This window comes from Phyllostomus discolor, chromosome 7, assembly GCF_004126475.2.
Source record: "Phyllostomus discolor isolate MPI-MPIP mPhyDis1 chromosome 7, mPhyDis1.pri.v3, whole genome shotgun sequence".
Taxonomy (NCBI): domain Eukaryota; kingdom Metazoa; phylum Chordata; class Mammalia; order Chiroptera; family Phyllostomidae; genus Phyllostomus; species Phyllostomus discolor.
In genome coordinates this window covers 51,591,854-51,610,461 of record NC_040909.2, presented here as the reverse complement: position 1 = coordinate 51,610,461, position 18,608 = coordinate 51,591,854, and the positions used below count along the sequence as shown (strand labels likewise).

The 18,608-nt window shown below is 45.1% G+C and overlaps 1 protein-coding gene across 5 annotated transcripts in view; it reads right to left on the bottom strand.

Annotated features, from left to right (window-relative positions):
* Positions 1-18,398, bottom strand: part of ABHD6 (abhydrolase domain containing 6, acylglycerol lipase) — a 43,637-nt gene extending 25,239 nt beyond the window's left edge. The window contains exons 1-3 of one of the 5 annotated variants that reach the window (XM_036030952.1): positions 18,271-18,398; positions 1,363-1,429; positions 112-255 (exon numbers count right to left, since the gene is read on the bottom strand). In XM_036030952.1, the coding sequence (XP_035886845.1) occupies positions 112-230 (119 nt within the window). In that variant the 5' untranslated portion in view covers positions 231-255; positions 1,363-1,429; positions 18,271-18,398. Of the gene's footprint in view, positions 1-111; positions 264-1,362; positions 1,432-18,270 lie in introns of all 5 variants that reach the window. The other 4 variants (XM_036030953.1, XM_036030956.1, XM_036030954.1 and 1 more) reach the window with 4 other exon arrangements.
* Between the last annotated feature and the right edge of the window lie 210 nt (positions 18,399-18,608).

The following is an 18,608-nucleotide window of genomic DNA, read 5'->3' as shown; positions in this document are numbered from 1 at the left end:
TTCGGTATATTTAAGATGTTTCATGATGAAATGCTAAACAAGCCCAAAAGGACAAGCAGAGAATATGACATTACAATACCCTTGAACACTTCAATTATAAAGTTAACTTACCAGTAATAGATTTTTATCAGCGCTGAAGGCCACAGGAGAAACAAGGCTACAAATGCCAGGATTGGGACGGCCAGAGTCCCACCCGCGATCACCAACATGTTCACCACGTCAAGGTCCATCCTGCTCTTCGAGGCTGGCTGGCACCTGCAGGCCTGAAGAGAGTGACAGCATTGAAACTCCGTCTCCAGAGAAAAGGTGAAGAAGTAAAGGGAAAAACAAAAGTGAAGGACCCAGGATGTACAAAGATAAGGAAGAACAAAAGTAGGCAATTGTTTTAAAAATACTGAACAAGCACAACAACTACATGTAATGAAGAATCCCAGAGAGGATCCCGCGTTTTATTTTTAGCTATAAGGGAAACTGTTAGAACAATTGGGAAAATCTTAGTAAGGACTGTGTATTAGATAATATTATTATAATGGTGATACAATTCTTGACTGATAACAAAAGTGTGGTTACCTTTGCACATAGGAAAATGTCCCTGTTCTTAGGAGATGCCTGGTGAAATACTAAGGGGTGAAGTATAGTGACATTTACTATTCACTTTTAAAAGTTGAGGAGAGAAAAAAATAGTGTGTGTGTGTGTGCGTGTGTGTGTGTGTTGGTGGGGGAAAGGAGAGAGAAAGGAGAGGGACGGCACAGGTCCTTCAGCCATCACACTAAGTCCAGGTGCTCACTTCCTGCTCCCCTTAGTGTAAAGGTTGCTCTTTTGTGGCACAGTTCTTCACCACCAGCAGCCAGAGGAATCTTCACAGTTCCCTCCAGGGGGCTGCGCTGGGGAACTCTGACCACCCCTCAGGAACCCAACTCAACCTCCGAACTACCACACCTCTGCATGCACCCCACATAACCAACTCCTGCCCCTAGAGGAACCTCACACAGATGCACATTCTGTCTTTCCTCATGCTGTGCCTTCCTGTGGAGCACACTCATGTCCACTCTGCCTCCGTGGCTGATCTGAGTGTCACACTCCCCAGGAAAGCATCCTGGTCCCACAGGCCCAGGTCTTCTTGACTCCCTTCAAAGTCAGAGCACTGCTCCTGGCAAAGTCATTGAGATCTGCTTATCGAGGGCTTTTGGGTGCATATCTGAGCTTTGAAAACCTTCAGGGCCCAAACCCCTCTCACCAGGCTTACTGAAACAGAGAAATCACCCACCACAGATGGCGGTTTCGAGGGAGCTCACAGAAGAGCCCAGGCTCATTACAAACTGCTTCATCATTTTGTAATCTATGGTTTTAAAAATCCATACTCACTGTTCAAAAAGCACAGCCTTCTTTTTCAACTGCTACTGGCTCTGGCAGAAGATGAAAATGAGACTCTGAAATCACAAAAAAGAAATGACAAAGCATTAAATCATAATTGGAAATATGAATTAAATGTTAACAGCCAGAAAATTGCTGGCTTTGCTGGAGGTGCAGAGCTCTCCTTTATGGTGCATGCAAAATACAATATCCTGTGGCACAATCACCTCTGGTTCAAGTCACCACCCCTGCAAGTTGAGCAACCTACATAAAGGTTAGAGCTTGCTAGGTAATAACGAGATAAGAAGGAGGTCAAAGAAGAGACCTGTGGTATGAGGACAAAGCCTGGGACTGAGACAATCCAGGGCTGTGTAGGTAAGAAGGGCAACCTTACAGCAGGGGTGCTGGGGTGGGAGGGGTGGTCTCTGGGGGCTATGGACTTAACTGAGACTCTCAAACATAGGCTGAAACTCTCCTTCTCCATCTGGGATTAGGGTCTACCTAGGAGTTGTACTCAGAAAGAAATGAGACGAAGGTGTCAACCAATGTGCAAATGAGAACAGCATTGCTCCTGGAACGACTGTGGGGAGAGGCCACACAGCTCCAACAGAGGGCAGGACAGAGAGGAGAAGTCGGCAGGGCCCCACAGCAGGAGAACGTGGAGACAGGCGAGGGGGGGGGGTCAATGCATGAACCCCGAATTACTTCAGAGGATCAAAGAGTTAAACATAAAAAAATGAAACTATTAAAGTTCTAGAAGAAAACATGAGAACTTAAAATATCTTCATGGGCAAAGCCTTTCTAAGTAAGATATAAAACCAGAGGCCATAACAAAAAATAATTAGTAAGTTGACAGCATAAAAATGTTTTCAAATGTCCATGAGGAAAAGAAACTAGAAACAAGGCTAAAATTTATCAATACATATCTGAGGTAACAGACTAATTTCCTGAATGCACAAAGTGTTCTTACAAATCAATATAAACATCAATAAAATCCAATAGAAAAATGAGCAAATGATCAGGATAACTTACCAGAAAGTAAATACCAATGACTCTTAAAAATATAAAAAAGATGCTCAATTTCATTTATAATAAGAGATATGCAAATTAAATCTATAAGGAAATAGCAAAGTTCATTTATCATGCTGACAAAGAAAAAGTTTAGTAACAGACTGTGCTGTTGAGGCCATGGGAAAATGAGGCTACGTATAATGTAGCATTTACGTTCCCATCAACAAACTCCACACATAGCAATTTGGCAAAGTCTGCAGTACATCTGCGATGTACCCATACCCTTGACCTAACAACCCCACTCCTAGGAATTTATGTTTATAACTAACTGAACAAACGTGAAAATATGTTTTTGCAAGGTTATTTGCTACAGTATCATTTATTACAGCAAGAGATTGGAAATAAACTCATGAGCCCACCTATAGGGAACTTGCTAAGTAAATGACAGTATAACTTATTAAAAAGTATAATGTATAACCATTAAATACAAAAAAGTTAAATGTAAGCTATTAAAATAATGACAGAGTTCTACTTGTCTCTATGGTTCATAACCTCCAAGGTACATTGTCTTCCTGCCTGTATAATTGTCCAAAGATTAAGTCAGCTTCTTAGGATGTTTACTACTTAAGGGTCAAAGTCCAGCACAAGATTGAAGATAAAAATATCAGTCCACAAACCAGAAATTCTTATCTTCTTGCTGGTGGGAGAGGTGCTAATCAGCAGATTCACTCTGATCTGCTTTGTCCCAAAGTGCCAGCAACTGGTTCCCCAGGGGATTCCTGCTCAAGAACCAGCCAAGCCCACAACCCCTGCCCCTGCTGCCGCCACCTGAGGCAGCACTGTGGGCAAGGCAATAGCCTAACCAGGCAGGTCCTGTGGGCAAATCCTGTAGGAAATCCTGCCACTCAATCCTCTGGAAAGGCAGGAAGATCAATTAGGTGCTCAGCCAGGAGGCAGGTGGCTCACTATCCTGCCATGTATCTTCTAAAAGAATCATACTGGCCAAGGCCCTGGCCTGGTAGCTCAGTTGGTAAGAGCATTGTCCCCATACACCAAGATTATAGGTTTGGTTCCCAGTCAGGGCACATACAAGAATCAACCAATGGGCTGTGGCTGGTGTAGCTCAGTGGATTGAACGCGGGCCTGCTGGTTCGATTCCCAGTCATGGCACATGCCTGGGTTGCAGGCCAGGTCCCCAGTAGGGGGCGCATGAGAGGCAACTACACACTGACGTTTCTTTCCCTGGCTTTCTCCTTCCCTTCCCCTCTCTCTAAAAATAAATAAATAATATGTTAAAAAAAGAATCAATCAATGAATGCATAAATAAGTGGAACAACAAATTGATGTTTCTATCTCTCTCCCTCTTTCTATCCTTCCCTAGCTCCAGCCTTTCTTCCCTTTCTCTCTCTCTAAAAAGTCAATAATTTTTTTTAAAGAATCATACTGGCAACACTGGCCCTGCCCTGACCTAATCCAGCACCTTCAAAACAACAGTCTCTGGGTTCAAGATGTGGGCTGTGGTGGTCATCTGAAATAACCACCTGTTTAAAGTTACATTTAAAACCAAGAAAACCCTACAGAAATACCAGCCTGTCTGTTGCTGGAGAAAAAAGGAGCCAAAAGCCACCTGACCTTTTACCTCCAGGGACCCCAACATCTTCAGGCTTCTGGGGAGCCTAGAACAAGCTTTTAGTATATGAATCAGTGTGAATAAATGCATGTGCTTCATCAGCCGAGGTCACCCCTCAAAGGTAAAGTGCCAGAAAGAGCATCACATGAGTGAGAATTTTCCACACATCTGAAAGGAGTTAAAATAGTCCTCTATGTGAGTGTGCACCAGCAGTGGGCCTAAAATAGAAGCTTGGCATCCAAAAGCTTCTCCCCATGCCCGAATCTGCACTCCTAAGTAAAGGATCAAAAGGGTTTTGTCATTTCTAAAGGAGGTGAAGTAGGCCTGCAGTAGTTTCTAATTGCAGGAACAAAGTTGGTGTTAGGCAGAAAGGAGCCCTGTTATAAACCACCAGCAGGTTTCTCTCAGGACAAGATTTCTTTAGAGCCCTTGGTGAGCTGGCCCCCACCTTCTTTTGGGAAAGAACCTCCTTTCAGGACATCTCTAACCCAGGAAAATTAGCATCAGAACAAGCCACATGCAAACTATCATAGCTAAGAGTAAAACACAGTTTAGTTTAGGACTTTACCTAATAAACAAAAAATCAAAATGTCTATTTCATTAAAGATTGTATTTATTTTTAGAGAGAGGGGAAGGGAGGGAGAAAGAGAAGGAGAGAAACATCAATGTGCAGTTGCCTCTCATGTGGCATCCCCTGGGGACCTGGCCCACAACCCAGGCATATGCTCTGACTGGTAATCGGATTGGAGACCCTTTGGTTCGCAGCCTGCACTCAATCCACTGAGCCACACCAGCCAGGGCAAAATGTCTATTTTAAAGCAATAGTAAATATGAACAAAATTTTAGGTTATAACTGCAATCCTGTGCTAATTTTGAGAACAAAGAATAAATCACAGGTAGATTATCTTATAGTAAGCTAAATCCTTCCTGTTAACATTTGGTTATCATAGTGCTATCACAAAGAGGACATTTTTGCAAAAATATCTTATTGATGCCCTGGCTGGTGTGGCTTGGTGGGCTGAGTGCCAACCAGCGAGCCTAAAGGTCTTTTTGCTAGTTCAGTCCCCAGTCAAGGTACATCCCTGGGTTGCCAACTGGGGGAGTGCATTCTCACACATTGATGTTTCTCCCTCTCTTGCTTCCTCCCTTTCCCTCTCTCTAAAAGTAAATAAATAAAATCTTTTCTTAAAAAAAACCTTATTGATTTCTCAAAGGTTTTTCAATTCTTTGATTTTCAAGTCTCTTTCCTCTTCTCTTTAACAATGAACAGATCCTCATCTATCATTGCCTTGATATGTCATTCAAACAGTTCTTCCAACATCCTTGCTTTAATTTCATGAAGTTCCTCCTCTCTCACAAGAGCTACAATTTCACTTCCACTGTTTGTGTTGTATGGCTTACAACCTGGAAGTGACAGAGGACCAAGATGTGGATGCTTCTGGAGCCTGGCTGGACAAGAGGGTTGAAAAGAGAAGGATGATGGAGTGGCAAGTCCATTAATAAATATTTTCCTGTTATGATGACTTCTGCTTCCCTTCTACAACCTGGAAACTCCAGGGAATCAGACATGATACACTGATAATCTGATCCTCTGGTGACTGTACCTGAATGGGCTTTTAATTTTCTCTATCTACCCCCACTCTGTCTACCTGGAAGATACTCCCCACCGACCCCCATCTTCTCCTTTACAAATCTTTCTAGAAGAGCTAGGAGGTATCTCCTCCAATTAACCTTACCCCCTCCCCTCCAGTAATTAGTTACCACCACCTCATCCTCCATGCTCTAGGACAGCAACTTCCAACCAGTGTGCTGCAAAAATTTTTACAACACGTGTTACTTGACTATTTAGTTAGGGGCACTTTTCACTTAGATTGTCAAATGCAAAAATAACAACAGCCAACACAACAGCCATCCAGTATGAGTAACTCAAAATTATACCTAACTTTTTTTGTCAGATTGGCAAAAATATATGTTCTTGGGTGTGCCGCAGGATTTTAGCAGCTTACGCATGCCATGAGATTGAAAAGGTTGAAAATCACTGCCCTGCAGCATTTTGTAGAAGCACTTCTTTCTCTCTCTTGGCATTTAGGATTTGTACCCTTTGTCATAGTTCTTGTGAGAATGCTGGCTGTACTCCCCTTGGCTGCAAGCTTCTGGAAGACAAGTCTTAAAATATCTCTGCATTGGCCACAACACTTGAGCACACACCATGCAGGGTGGGCCCTTGGTAAAGGCCAAACGATAAACTGGAATGTTGTGAATCAATAGGGCTGCTGCCTGGCCTGCACCACTGCAGGCCATTCCTTCACTCTGTTCATTATGGCCACCAACAAAATGAACATTCCCCATCTGAGATGTGTAGCTTTGGAGCCTTCAGTCCAAATGGAAAGCTGGGACCCAGAGAGGTTAAGCAAGCTGTCCAGTGTCACATAGCTCTTCTCTTCCTCTGTGCCCAACCCACTGATTCCACCAGGGGATCACAAGGGCCCTCTGCATGATGTGGAAGGCCAGAAAGGATTTGGTGCCTGCCTGTCTCTCAAGTCTCACTCTCCTCTATCACACCCCACCTCCACTCCTTTCCCTGAATGACTATTATCCATGAGATGTTCAAGGTTTTTCTCTCTCTTGCGTGGTAAGCTCCAGCTCATCCCGCAAGTCCTGGGCATGAAACTGTGAAGAATAATATAAAGGAAGCCACATTACAGAGGCATTGGAGCCGCAACCCCAGAGGAGCTGCCTTGCTTGTTACTCCTCAGAACTTTGGAACGTTAAACAGGGAAAGATAACCTTTGGGCTGGGACTAAAACAGCATTGCATTCCAAACAGTTTCTTATGACTACAGGACTGAAAATTGGACTTTGTTCCCCTTCTCTCACTAACACCCCTGGTCTTCACCTCCTAGTCAGAACTATCTGGGTTTCTGCCTGGACCATTGCTTCCTGAATAGCTATTCTTTTGGATCTCAAATAAAGGCTGTTGCCTCTTACTTTGGTCATTTATTTTTAGGTTAACAACAGCATTACCCATGTATGTAAGTAAGTGTTCCTCCTCTTACTAATGTTGGGGTTCTTGGAGAAATCAGGAGGAAACCCCATGGAAATTTCCACACAGATTTTATTAAGCTTATGCTTGTGCAAGCTTAATAAGGGAGGCAACACAGAGGGAAGGAAGGTCCTCTGAACTGTCTCAGGCTGACTATGCTTGACTGCTTTTATAAGCTGGGGACAAAGTGGGGGTGGAGAAGCAAGCTGTTAGACGGGAGATAAAACTTTGCATTTTTTTGAGCGTGGAATGGAGGGGTGGTGACATTCTTGTGGTTGGCTTATCAGTGTTTCAATCAGGCAAAAGGCAGTAGGGTGGTTCCAGCTCCACAGTTTCTCCTATCTGGTGTCCCAGGTTCCTGTGCTGTCTCATTCTGAGGGTTCAGTTTTGCAGTTCCATACCTGGTTTCAAATCTCTGCTCTGCCACTGACCAGCTATGTGACCTTGGCAAGTCACCCAACTTCTTAGAGCCTCAGTGTGCGGACAAAATGAGATGATGTGTGGAGACTGCTCAAAGCAGTGATTGGCAGATACCAAGTGCTCGTCTTGCCTTCCTCCCAGAGGGCATTAGGCAGTCCTGCCGTGCCTCTGCCACCCTGCAGTGCCACGTGCCTGGGTCTATTCAGATACTTGAGTCCATGTGGCTATCTTTATATTTCCAGTGTCTAGCCCATAGCTCAGTTCCCAAACTTCATCATGTATAAAGCTTAAATCCTATTCTGGGTATAAACAAGGCAAATACCCAATGCCAACAGCCAAATAGCCACAGCTTCTGGAAAACTGCTGAAGAGCTGTGGACCTAGAGAAGAGAGTCATTTGATGTGAACTCCAAGAAGGAATTTATCTACTGAGAAGGTCTCCCCATGGTCAACAAAGGGTCCAAATTCTATAAACAACAGGATTCTAGAGAGCATTTGCCTCCAAGGGCTCCTTGTCCTACTCTTTACACCAGGAAGAAACTCACTGAACTCCTGACTTCCTGCTCTATACCCCAGTTATTTACATCGTCTGAGTCAATAACTATAGGAAAACCCTGGTTTCTTCCTTCTACCAAAGGACTGAGACCTGCCCTGTACTATCAGAAGCCACACAATTTGGAAACCTTATTTGAATAAAATTGGGAACTTGGGCAAGAACTTTCTCACTAAAAGTCAGCCCCCCCTTTTGACAGACCTAGGTAGGCCTAGGAGGAATGGAAAATCACCAGGCGGGAAAACTGTACTGTGGGAAACCATAGCCTGGGAAAATGCCTGCCTGGGAAACTGCCGCCCCTACCCAGGACAAACAGGAGCCTGGCTAAGATTGGGGTCTGGGGCTGGCCTATCTGGCAAGACAGGATGCAGCTTTAACTTGAGCCTGACAAGATGTATCAAGAACCATGGTCAGCAGAAAGGGCACCCAGCAACCAGCTCTAGCCCATCAGACTCTGACACCCGAGCCAGTTACCCTTCACAGGTGTTTGCACTTAAAAACCCTGACCTAACAACCCAGAGAGTCTTAACCTCCCTTGGTTGGCTCCCCAGCCTCCCTTGGTTGCTCCACATTTCCCTCTTATTCCCCGCTAACAAACCCTGCTCATTAGCTCAGTGTCCGTCTGGTTTCTTGAGCGACTCCAACCTAACACCTTTCTCTTGGTGGAACATAACTTAGGTTGCTATCTGAATCTGTGTCTCCCAAACTGCAGCTCCTTTTGCTCAAATAAATGGCTTTTATTCTTTATTATAGTCTAAAATTAATTTTGGGTAACAGCTTGTTACTTCAGGTAATTATCTAACAAGAAGAGGGTCCCAACCTGTGGCAGTGTAAGAACCTCTGCCCACGTCTTCCAAAGGCTGCCTGGTTCCCCTAAATCAGCAGTTTTCTGGTGTAGCCCCAAATGTATTCAACCACAGGCAGCAACACCCTACATGACTTCTGGGATCAGGAAGCCTGGAAAATGATCGAAAGGGTTTTTGAGGATCTGGTTTAGGAGAATACCTTCACTTTCTTTGAAGAGACAATAGCATCCAAGGTCAGAGAGGTCTTTGGTTTGCAAAAATTATGTCTAGATTAGAATTTCTCAACCATGGCATAATTGACATTTTGGGCAAAATAGTTCTTTGTTGTGGGGGCTGTCCTATTCATTGTAGGATATTTAATAGCATCTGGGGCCTCCCCACTGGATGCCATCCCCAAGTTGTGACAAGCAAAAATGTCTCCAGATGCTGCCAAATGTCTCTGGGAGGCAAAGTCACCCTCAGCTGAGGGCCCTTCTGGCAGAAATGAGTCTACTCAATTGCAGCCCTAGATTTATTACTGCAGTAAACTGACAAGGCACTTATTTAGCCACTCCCTGTATCTGCCTTCAAATGCTGTCTTCCAATCCTCAGGGCTTTTTTTTTTAAGTTCAGTTTTAAAGGCAGTTGTTTTAAACCCTGGCTACACATTAGAACCTGCCAGGGAGTATTTACTTTTTTAAAAAAATTTATTTATTTATTTATTTTAGAAAGACAGAGGAAAGGAGAGAAAAAAGAGAAACATCAATTTGTTGTTCGTATTAATATATTCATTGGTTGACTCTCATGTATGCTCTGACTGGGGATCAAACCAAAACCCCTGGAGCATAGGGACCATACTAACTGACTGAGCAACCAGCCCAGGGTCCCCAGGAAGCTTTTTAAAAACAGAAATTCCTGGGCCCCACCTGGAGATTCAGACTAGTTGGCCTGGGGCAAAGGCCAGGCAGGAGCAGTCTTTTAAAAAGTTAAGTTGGGACTTCCGGCCAAATGGAGGTGTAGGTAGACACACTGTGCCTCCTCCCACAACCAAAATAAGGACAACAAGAATTTAAAAACAAAAAACAGCGAGTACTGACAGAAAATTGAACTGCATGGAAGTCTAACAACCAAGGAGTTAAAGAAGACACATTCATCCAGACTAGTAGGAGGGGTGGAGAGGGGTCACAGCACAGCGTTGTCTGGCAGTCCACTGGCGGATCCAGCAAGGTGGCGGATTGTGGAGGGGTGTCGCACACAAGGCGGCTTACGGACCAGGTGGTCCCACATTCACAAGGAGATAAACCATGCAAAACTGGGGAGCGAGGCAGACCAGACAACCCAGGGTCCCAGCTTGGGGAAATAAAGCCTCAAAACACCAATTGAAAACACCTGTGAGAATTGAGGCCCAGGGAGAGACTCCCAGCCTCACAGGGCAGTTCATTAGAGAGACCCACAGTGTCCCAGAACATACACAAACCCACCCACATGGGAATCAGCACCGGAAGGGCCCAATTTGTTTGTGAGAAGCAGGGGAAGTGACTGAAATCCGGCAGAGAGGAGAGCAAGCGCCATTGTTCCCTCTCGGACCACTACCCCACATACAGTGTCACAACCCAGCCACTGGGTTGCCCTGCCCTAGTGAACACCTAAGGCTCCACCCCTCATTACATAACAGGCGTGTCAGACAAAAAAAAAATGGTGCAAATAAAAGAACAGATCAAAGCTCCAGAACAAATACAACTAAGTGATGAAGAGATAGCCAACCTATCAGATGCACAGTTCAAAACACTGGTAATCAGGATGCCCACAGAATTGGTTGAATTTGGTTGCAAATTTGATGAAAAAATGAAGGCTACGCTAAGTGAAATAAAGGAAAATGTACAGGGAACCAAGAATGATGGGAAGGAAACTGGGACTCAAATCAGTGGAGTGGATCAGAAGGAAGAAAAAAACACCCAATCAGAAAAGAATGAAGACACAAGAATTCAAAAAAATGAGGAGAGGCTTAGGAACCTCCAGGACATCTTAAACGTTCCAACATCCGAATCATAGGGGTACCAGAAGGAGAAGAGGAAGAGCAACAAGCGGAAAAGTTATTTGAACAAATAATAAAAGAGAACTTCCCTAATCTGGCAAAGGAAACAGACTTCCAGAAAGTCCAGGAAGCTCAGGGAGTCCCAAAGAAGTTGGGCCCAAAGAGGAACACACCAACGCACCTCATAATTACATTAGCCAAGATTAAAGATAAGGAGAGAATCCTAGAATCAGCAAGAGAAAAGGAGGCAGTTACCTACAAAGGAGTTCCCATCAGACTGTCAGCTGATGTCTCAAAAGAGACCTTACAGGCAAGAAGGGGCTGGAAAGAAGTATTCCACATCATGAAAGGCAAGGACCTACATTCAAGATTACTCTATCCAGCAAAGCTTTCATTTAGAATGGAAGGGCAGATAAAGTGCTTCTCAGATAAGGTCAAGTTAAAGGGGTTCATCAGCACCAAGCCCTTATTATATGAAACATTAAAGGGATTTATCTAAGAAAAAGAAAATAAAAAACATGTACAGTAAAATGACAGCAAATTCACAATTATTAACAACCACACCTAGAACAAAAACAAAAACAAACTAAGCAAACAGCTAGAACAGGAACAGAACCACAGAAATGGAGATCATATGGAGGGAAAGCAACTGGGGAACGGGAGGAGAAGAGAGGGGGAAAAGAGACAGGGGGAGGGTAAGAATAGTATGGGAAATGTAGAAGCCAAAGAACTTATTTGTATGACACATGGACATGAACTAAAGGTGGGGAATGTGGGGGGGTAGGGAGTGTGCAGGGCAAAGGGTGTGAAGGGTGGGGGGAATGGGACAACTGTAATAGCTTAATCAACAAAATATATTTTTAAAAATGGGCAAAAGATTTGAACAGACAATTCTCCAAGGAGGACATACAGAGGGCCCAGAGACATATGAAAAGATGCTCAGCATCACTAGCCATCAGAGAGATGCAAATTAAAACCACAGTGAGATACAACTTCATACCAGTCAGAATGGCCTTCATAAACAAATCAACAAACAAGTGCTGGAGAGGTTGTGGAGAAAAGGGAACCCTAGTGCACTCTTGGTGGGAATGCAGACTGGTGCAGCCACTGTGGAAAACAGTATGGAACTTCCTCAGAAAACTAAAAATGGATCTGCCTTTTGACCTGGCAATTCCACTGCAGGGATTATATCCTAAGAGCCCTGAAACACCAAACCAAAAGAACCTGTCCACCCCAGTGTTCATAGCAGCACAACTTACAATAGCCAAGTTCTGGAAGCAACCTAAGTGCACATCAGTAAATGATTAGATCAAAAAACTGGTACATTTACACAATGGAATACTATGCAGCAGGGAGAAAGAAGGAGCTCCTACCCTTTGCAACAGCATGAATGGAACTGGAGAGCATTATGCTAAGTGAAATAAGCCAGGTGGTGAGGGACAAATACCATATGATCTCACCTTTAACTGGAACATAATCAACAAAAGAAAAAAGCAAGCAAAATATAACTAGAGACACTGAAATTAAGATCAATCTAACAATAGCCAGAGGGGAGGGGGGAGGGAACAATGGGGGAAAGGGCTTTCAGGAACTACTATAAAGGACACATGGACAAAACCAAGGGGGAGGGTGGAAGCAAGGGAGGGACGTGGGTTTGGCTGGGGTAGAGGGGAATGGTGGGGGGAAAATGCAGACAATTGTAACTGAACAACAATAAAATAATTAAAAATAAAAAAGATATTAAACAGGGAAAAAAGTTAACTTGGCAATTTCAACATGCAGCAGGGGTGGAGAAGTACTGCTCCCAGACATTTCCTCTGATTCTACCCTCTCCCCCATCCTTTGAACCTGGCAGCGTTGAAGTGCTGAGCCAGAGAGCCCAAATGAGGCTATGGGGACTTATTGATATCTCCATTCTTGATGACACATCCTGTGTACACTCTATTTCTTGGCCTGCAGATGAATTGCCAGAAAGAACAGAACTTAACCCCATAATCAAGCAGCTTCCCATGGCCTTATTGATCTAAACAGTCTAGTCCCATAGAACTTTATGTGAAAGTAGAAATGTTCTCTATCTGTTCTGCCTAATACAGTAGCCGCTGGCCAAGTGGCTATCAGAGCCCTTAAGTGTGGCTAGTGTGACTGAAGAACAGAATTTTGAATTTTATTTAAATTAATTTTAATTTAAGTAGCCACATGGTGGCTACTGGCTACCATATTGGACAATACGTGTCATGTCCCTACAGGGTCACAGAGATAAGGAAAAGTCTCACAGCCTGCTAAATGCCATAGAACTGTGAAATTTACAGCATATATGTCTTAAAATATCTGAACTCAACAGTGTTTAAATTGTCAAGTGGGATTCTAACATATTCTAATAAAGAATCAATTTAAGTGAAATTCTAAAATAAATTTTTTATCAACCTGCCAAATTAGTTTCCCAGCATATTCTAAATACCTTGACAAGGAAGCTGATTTCTAAGCTGTGTACTAGCCTATCAGGAGATAACACTCATGCCTGCATTCCTTCCCTTTAAATTCACAGATTACCTTTGATTCAAACCTCTTGCCTCCTGAATTTAGGCCTGAAACAACAACACACACTGCAAACCAACGTTGCCTCTAAGAACAAGAATTTTTTCTCATATCATTAAATTTCATAGTTACTCACAATTGCACAAACTGTATTCATGTATTCACTGTTAAGTGTGTGGATCCTCACAGAACTCAAAGCTTATCAATTTTTAAACCTTAAAAAATAGAAAGGCAATTCTAGTTTTTATTGTCAAGGCAATGGATGGTTTAGAGTTGAAGAAAGCCTCATAGGCCTTTCTGAGCACAAAAAAATGCTTACCTCTTCTTGGCCCAAACTCCCTGGGTTCACCTCTAAACAGAGTCAGTATGAGCATTTTAGTAATAATTTTCTAATTTTCCATGTATTCAAAGTGTGAGTCACTCTTTATAATAGCTGGTATTTATTAATGCTTACCACATGCTCCCTATGCCTTATTTTATCAAATCTTCTCACTTCTTGTTTTGTTTTGTTTTGTTTTTTAATCCTTACCCAAGGACACATTTTCATTGCTTTTAGAGAGAGGAAAGGAGAGAGAAACATGGATGCAAGAGAGAAGCATCGATTGGCTGCCTCCAATACATGCCCAAACCAGGGATCAAACTTGCAACCTAGGTATGGGACCTGACCAGGAATTGAACCTGACACCTTTCAGTTATGGGATGATGCTCCAACCACTGAGCAGCCCAGCCAAGGCACCACTGCCTTCTGAAGCAAGTACTATTGCCAGAAGCTGAGGCTAGGTAACTGGCGCATGGCCACACTGCTAGCAAGTGGTGGAGGTGAGATTTGAACTCAACTCTCTGATTTTCTGGTGGGAATCCTTTGGATTTAGAACAAAGATAAACATGTAATTATAATGTTAGGTACCACGCTGAGCCATTCTCCCTGTGATGTGACTGCAGCTCAGTGCTGGGTGTTTGGTGTTGCAGGATTCAGAAATCCTGAGCCTATCTTTACTTCAGAAACTATTCCCCTCCCTATGGACCACTCTCTGTCCTGAGGCTTCACCCAGCAGGTGAAAAGAGAGGTCTTGGGGAGCACTTCTGATCCTGCTAGCACAACTGCACCTAGGAGGACAAGGCACACAAATGCAGTAGAATTTTCCAAATGCTATCATGTGGGTGGAAGGTAGTCAGGGACCCCAGCTATGGGATCCCAAGGAAGAAAGGAACAGATTTCAGTTGGGGGCAGGGGAGAAATCAGGAGAATATTTGTGGAGGGGACAGATAGGTAAGATTTAGACATGAGAGATTCCAGACAGGGCATTCGCAGAGTTGGGAATAGACTAAGCAAAAGCAGCAGAAGGAAGAATGTGTGTTCACTTGCCAGTGTTCACTTGCCAGTGTTAGAGCAAAAAAAGCAGGGAGTGTGGGAGGCAGGGACTCCAGGGTCCTAGGCTAATGAGCTGGGGCAGCACACAGAACCCAGAAGGTACCCATTAACTATCCCAAGACCTGTTGTACATCTGACTCCTGGTACTTTCTTTTTAAATATGTTTAATTGATTATGCTATTACAGCTGTCCCATTCCCCCCACCCTTCACGCCCTTTGCCCTGCACACTCCCTACCCCCCCACATTCCCCACCTTTAGTTCATGTCCATGTGTCATACAAATAAGTTCTTTGGCTTCTACATTTCCCATACTATTCTTACCCTCCCCCTGTCTTTTTCCCCTCTCTTCTCCTCCCGTTCCCCAGTTGCTTTCCCTCCATATGATCTCCATTTCTGTGGTTCTGTTCCTGTTCTAGCTGTTTGCTTAGTTTGTTTTTGTTTTTGTTCTAGGTGTGGTTGTTAATAATTGTGAATTTGCTGTCATTTTACTGTACATGTTTTTTATTTTCTTTTTCTTAGATAAATCCCTTTAATGTTTCATATAATAAGGGCTTGGTGCTGATGAACCCCTTTAACTTGACCTTATCTGAGAAGCACTTTATCTGCCCTTCCATTCTAAATGAAAGCTTTGCTGGATAGAGTAATCTTGAATGTAGGTCCTTGCCTTTCATGATGTGGAATACTTCTTTCCAGCCCCTTCTTGCCTGTAAGGTCTCTTTTGAGACATCAGCTGACAGTCTGATGGGAACTCCTTTGTAGGTAACTGCCTCCTTTTCTCTTGCTGATTCTAGGATTCTCTCCTTATCTTTAATCTTGGCTAATGTAATTATGAGGTGCGTTGGTGTGTTCCTCTTTGGGCCCAACTTCTTTGGGACTCCCTGAGCTTCCTGGACTTTCTGGAAGTCTGTTTCCTTTGCCAGATTAGGGAAGTTCTCTTTTATTATTTGTTCAAATAACTTTTCCGCTTGTTGCTCTTCCTCTTCTCCTTCTGGTACCCCTATGATTCGGATGTTGGAACGTTTAAAGATGTCCTGGAGGTTCCTAAGCCTCTCCTCATTTTTTTGAATTCTTGTGTCTTCATTCTTTTCTGATTGGGTGTTTTTTTCTTCCTTCTGATCCACTCCACTGATTTGAGTCCCAGTTTCCTTCCCATCATTCTTGGTTCCCTGTACATTTTCCTTTATTTCACTTAGCGTAGCCTTCATTTTTTCATCAAATTTGCAACCAAATTCAACCAATTCTGTGGGCATCCTGATTACCAGTGTTTTGAACTGTGCATCTGATAGGTTGGCTATCTCTTCATCACTTAGTTGTATTTGTTCTGGAGCTTTGATCTGTTCTTTTATTTGCACCATTTTTTTTTTTGTCTGACACGCCTGTTATGTAATGGGGGGTGGAGCCTTAGGTGTTCACTAGGGCAGGGCAACCCAGTGGCTGGGTTGTGACACTGTATGTGGGGTAGTGGTCCGAGAGGGAACAATGGCGCTTGCTCTCCTCTCTGCCGGATTTCAGTCACTTCCCCTGCTTCTCACAAACAAATTGGGCCCTTCCGGTGCTGATTCCCATGTGGGTGGGTTTGTGTATGTTCTGGGACACTGTGGGTCTCTCTAATGAACTGCCCTGTGAGGCTGGGAGTCTCTCCCTGGGCCTCAATTCTCACAGGTGTTTTCAATTGGTGTTTTGAGGCTTTATTTCCCCAAGCTGGGACCCTGGGTTGTCTGGTCTGCCTCGCTCCCCAGTTTTGCATGGTTTATCTCCTTGTGAATGTGGGACCACCTGGTCCGTAAGCCGCCTTGTGTGCGACACCCCTCCACAATCCGCCACCTTGCTGGATCCGCCAGTGGACTGCCAGACAATGCTGTGCTGTGACCCCTCTCCACCTCTCCTACTAGTCTGGATGAATGTGTCTTCTTTAACTCCTTGGTTGTTAGACTTCCATGCAGTTCAATTTTCTGTCAGTACTCGCTGTTTTTTGTTTTTAAATTCTTGTTGTCCTTATTTTGGTTGTGGGAGGAGGCACAGTGTGTCTACCTACACCTTCATCTTGGCTGGAAGTCCCATTCCTGGTACTTTCTACCTGGGTGACCTCGAGCAAGTCCCTTGTCCTCTCTGGGTATCAGTCTCCTTGAGTGAAGCACCAAGGACCCCTTGCTGATCTGAGAGCCTAATTTAGAAAAATAAAGTGGTTCTAGCAACACCAGTTATTAATTTCTCTTACTTCTAACTTCTCATACTATAAAAACAATGTTCATAAGAATTTATGAATTAAAATTGGATAAAAATAAGTCTAGTGATTCTGAATGGGGGTGTTGAGTCCTGAGAAAGGACCGTCTCCGGAAGTCTCACATTCCTTCTCTGAGAAATGGGCACAGCAGTGGTACCTACCTCATGGGGCTGATGGGAGGAGTAAGGCAGGTTACAGATTAAGGGTGCTTAGAACAGGGCCTGGAGCCATACTTGCTTATTCTGTCAGCTATTATTAACAATGCATTATTTTTAAACTCCCAGCCAGGTGGAGTCAGTCATGATGGACTTCTGAGCAGATGAGAGGCCAGGCAAATGCTGGCCTCAGGTCTGAGATGGCACCTCTTCCTAATCATCTAGCTCTTGGGGCACAAAAATCGCTCACCCTACATATCTGTGGATGCACACTCTCCAGCCGGGCACCCCCCCCCCCCCCCCCCGCATCTTCTTCCTCCATTTCTACCTAACTGTCAACTTGGCCTCCCCCACTCTTCTGCGGGTTTAGGGGTGCGAATGCTCCAAGTGCTCCACTTGCAGCCATGTTACACAATCCGCATTTCCAAGACTGGCAGGAAGCCCGCGTAGGCATAGTGTAGGCGAGGGATGCTGGGGTAGCAGAGTGAGCATCCAGCTCTCAGGGTGGTAGAAACCGCAACCACACTCGCGGTCTGCAGGGAGGAGGGGGCGCAAGGGCGAGGGAACAGGTTCAGGTTGAGAAAAGAGAAGATGAAAGGCTGCTGGGGGGTAGGTATTGGCTGGGAGAGAAAGGTCTTGATGGTTGCCGATGTCTGGGACAGGACGGGAGGTGAGTTCATCTGGGAAGGCGAGCTGCAGCTCTTCCCCAGGAAGTGGGAAGAACGGGGGTGGGCTGTGCAGGAGCCTCCAAACCATCCAGGCACTGGGAGGAACATATGGAAGCTGGTGCCGGCTCCGCGAGGGGGTAGGCGAGGTAGAAAGAGGGTGCAGGTCCGCAACCCGTACTCACCCTTGTCCCAGGGCTTTGCGGGAGACAAGCAGCCTGGACCCGGGAAGTGCGGGGACCAGGATTCGTGAATGTCAGACCTACCCCGTACCGGAAGGGAGCACGCAGGGGCTGATGCCAGAGTAGGGGAACAGAGTAGAAAAGGAGGTGCAGGTCCCCGACCCGTCTTCACCCCGCGTGCCGCCTGAGGGGAGGCCGGGAAGCCCGGAATCGGGAAGTGCAGGGTAGGTCACTGGATCGCTAGGGGAGCTCCCGGACACCCCCACGTCCCAAGCGCGCACCCCTCGCCCCGCTCCACCCGCGCTCACCTAACGGGACCTCAGTAGCCTGGTTCCTGCCCTACGATCCCACGCTGACCCTCTGCACAGTCGGCGGCTCGGTTCGGCTGCGGCGCTCGCGCCGGTGTGACTAGTCGCTCCGGGCGCCCGGTTCTCCGGAATTTAAAGGCGCGGCACGCTGTCCTGCGTCCTCCGACAGAGACGCCGGCTCCGCCCAAGCCCGCCCCCAGCACCGCTCCCAGTCTTCCGCGCTTCCCGTTGGGGTTCTGGGTCGAGAACCTCCAGCTCTTCCACGCCCCTGGCTCAGAGCGTTAAATTCGAAGGGGAAGTATCGCCCGCCCCAAACTCAGCAACCCGTGTCCAAAAGC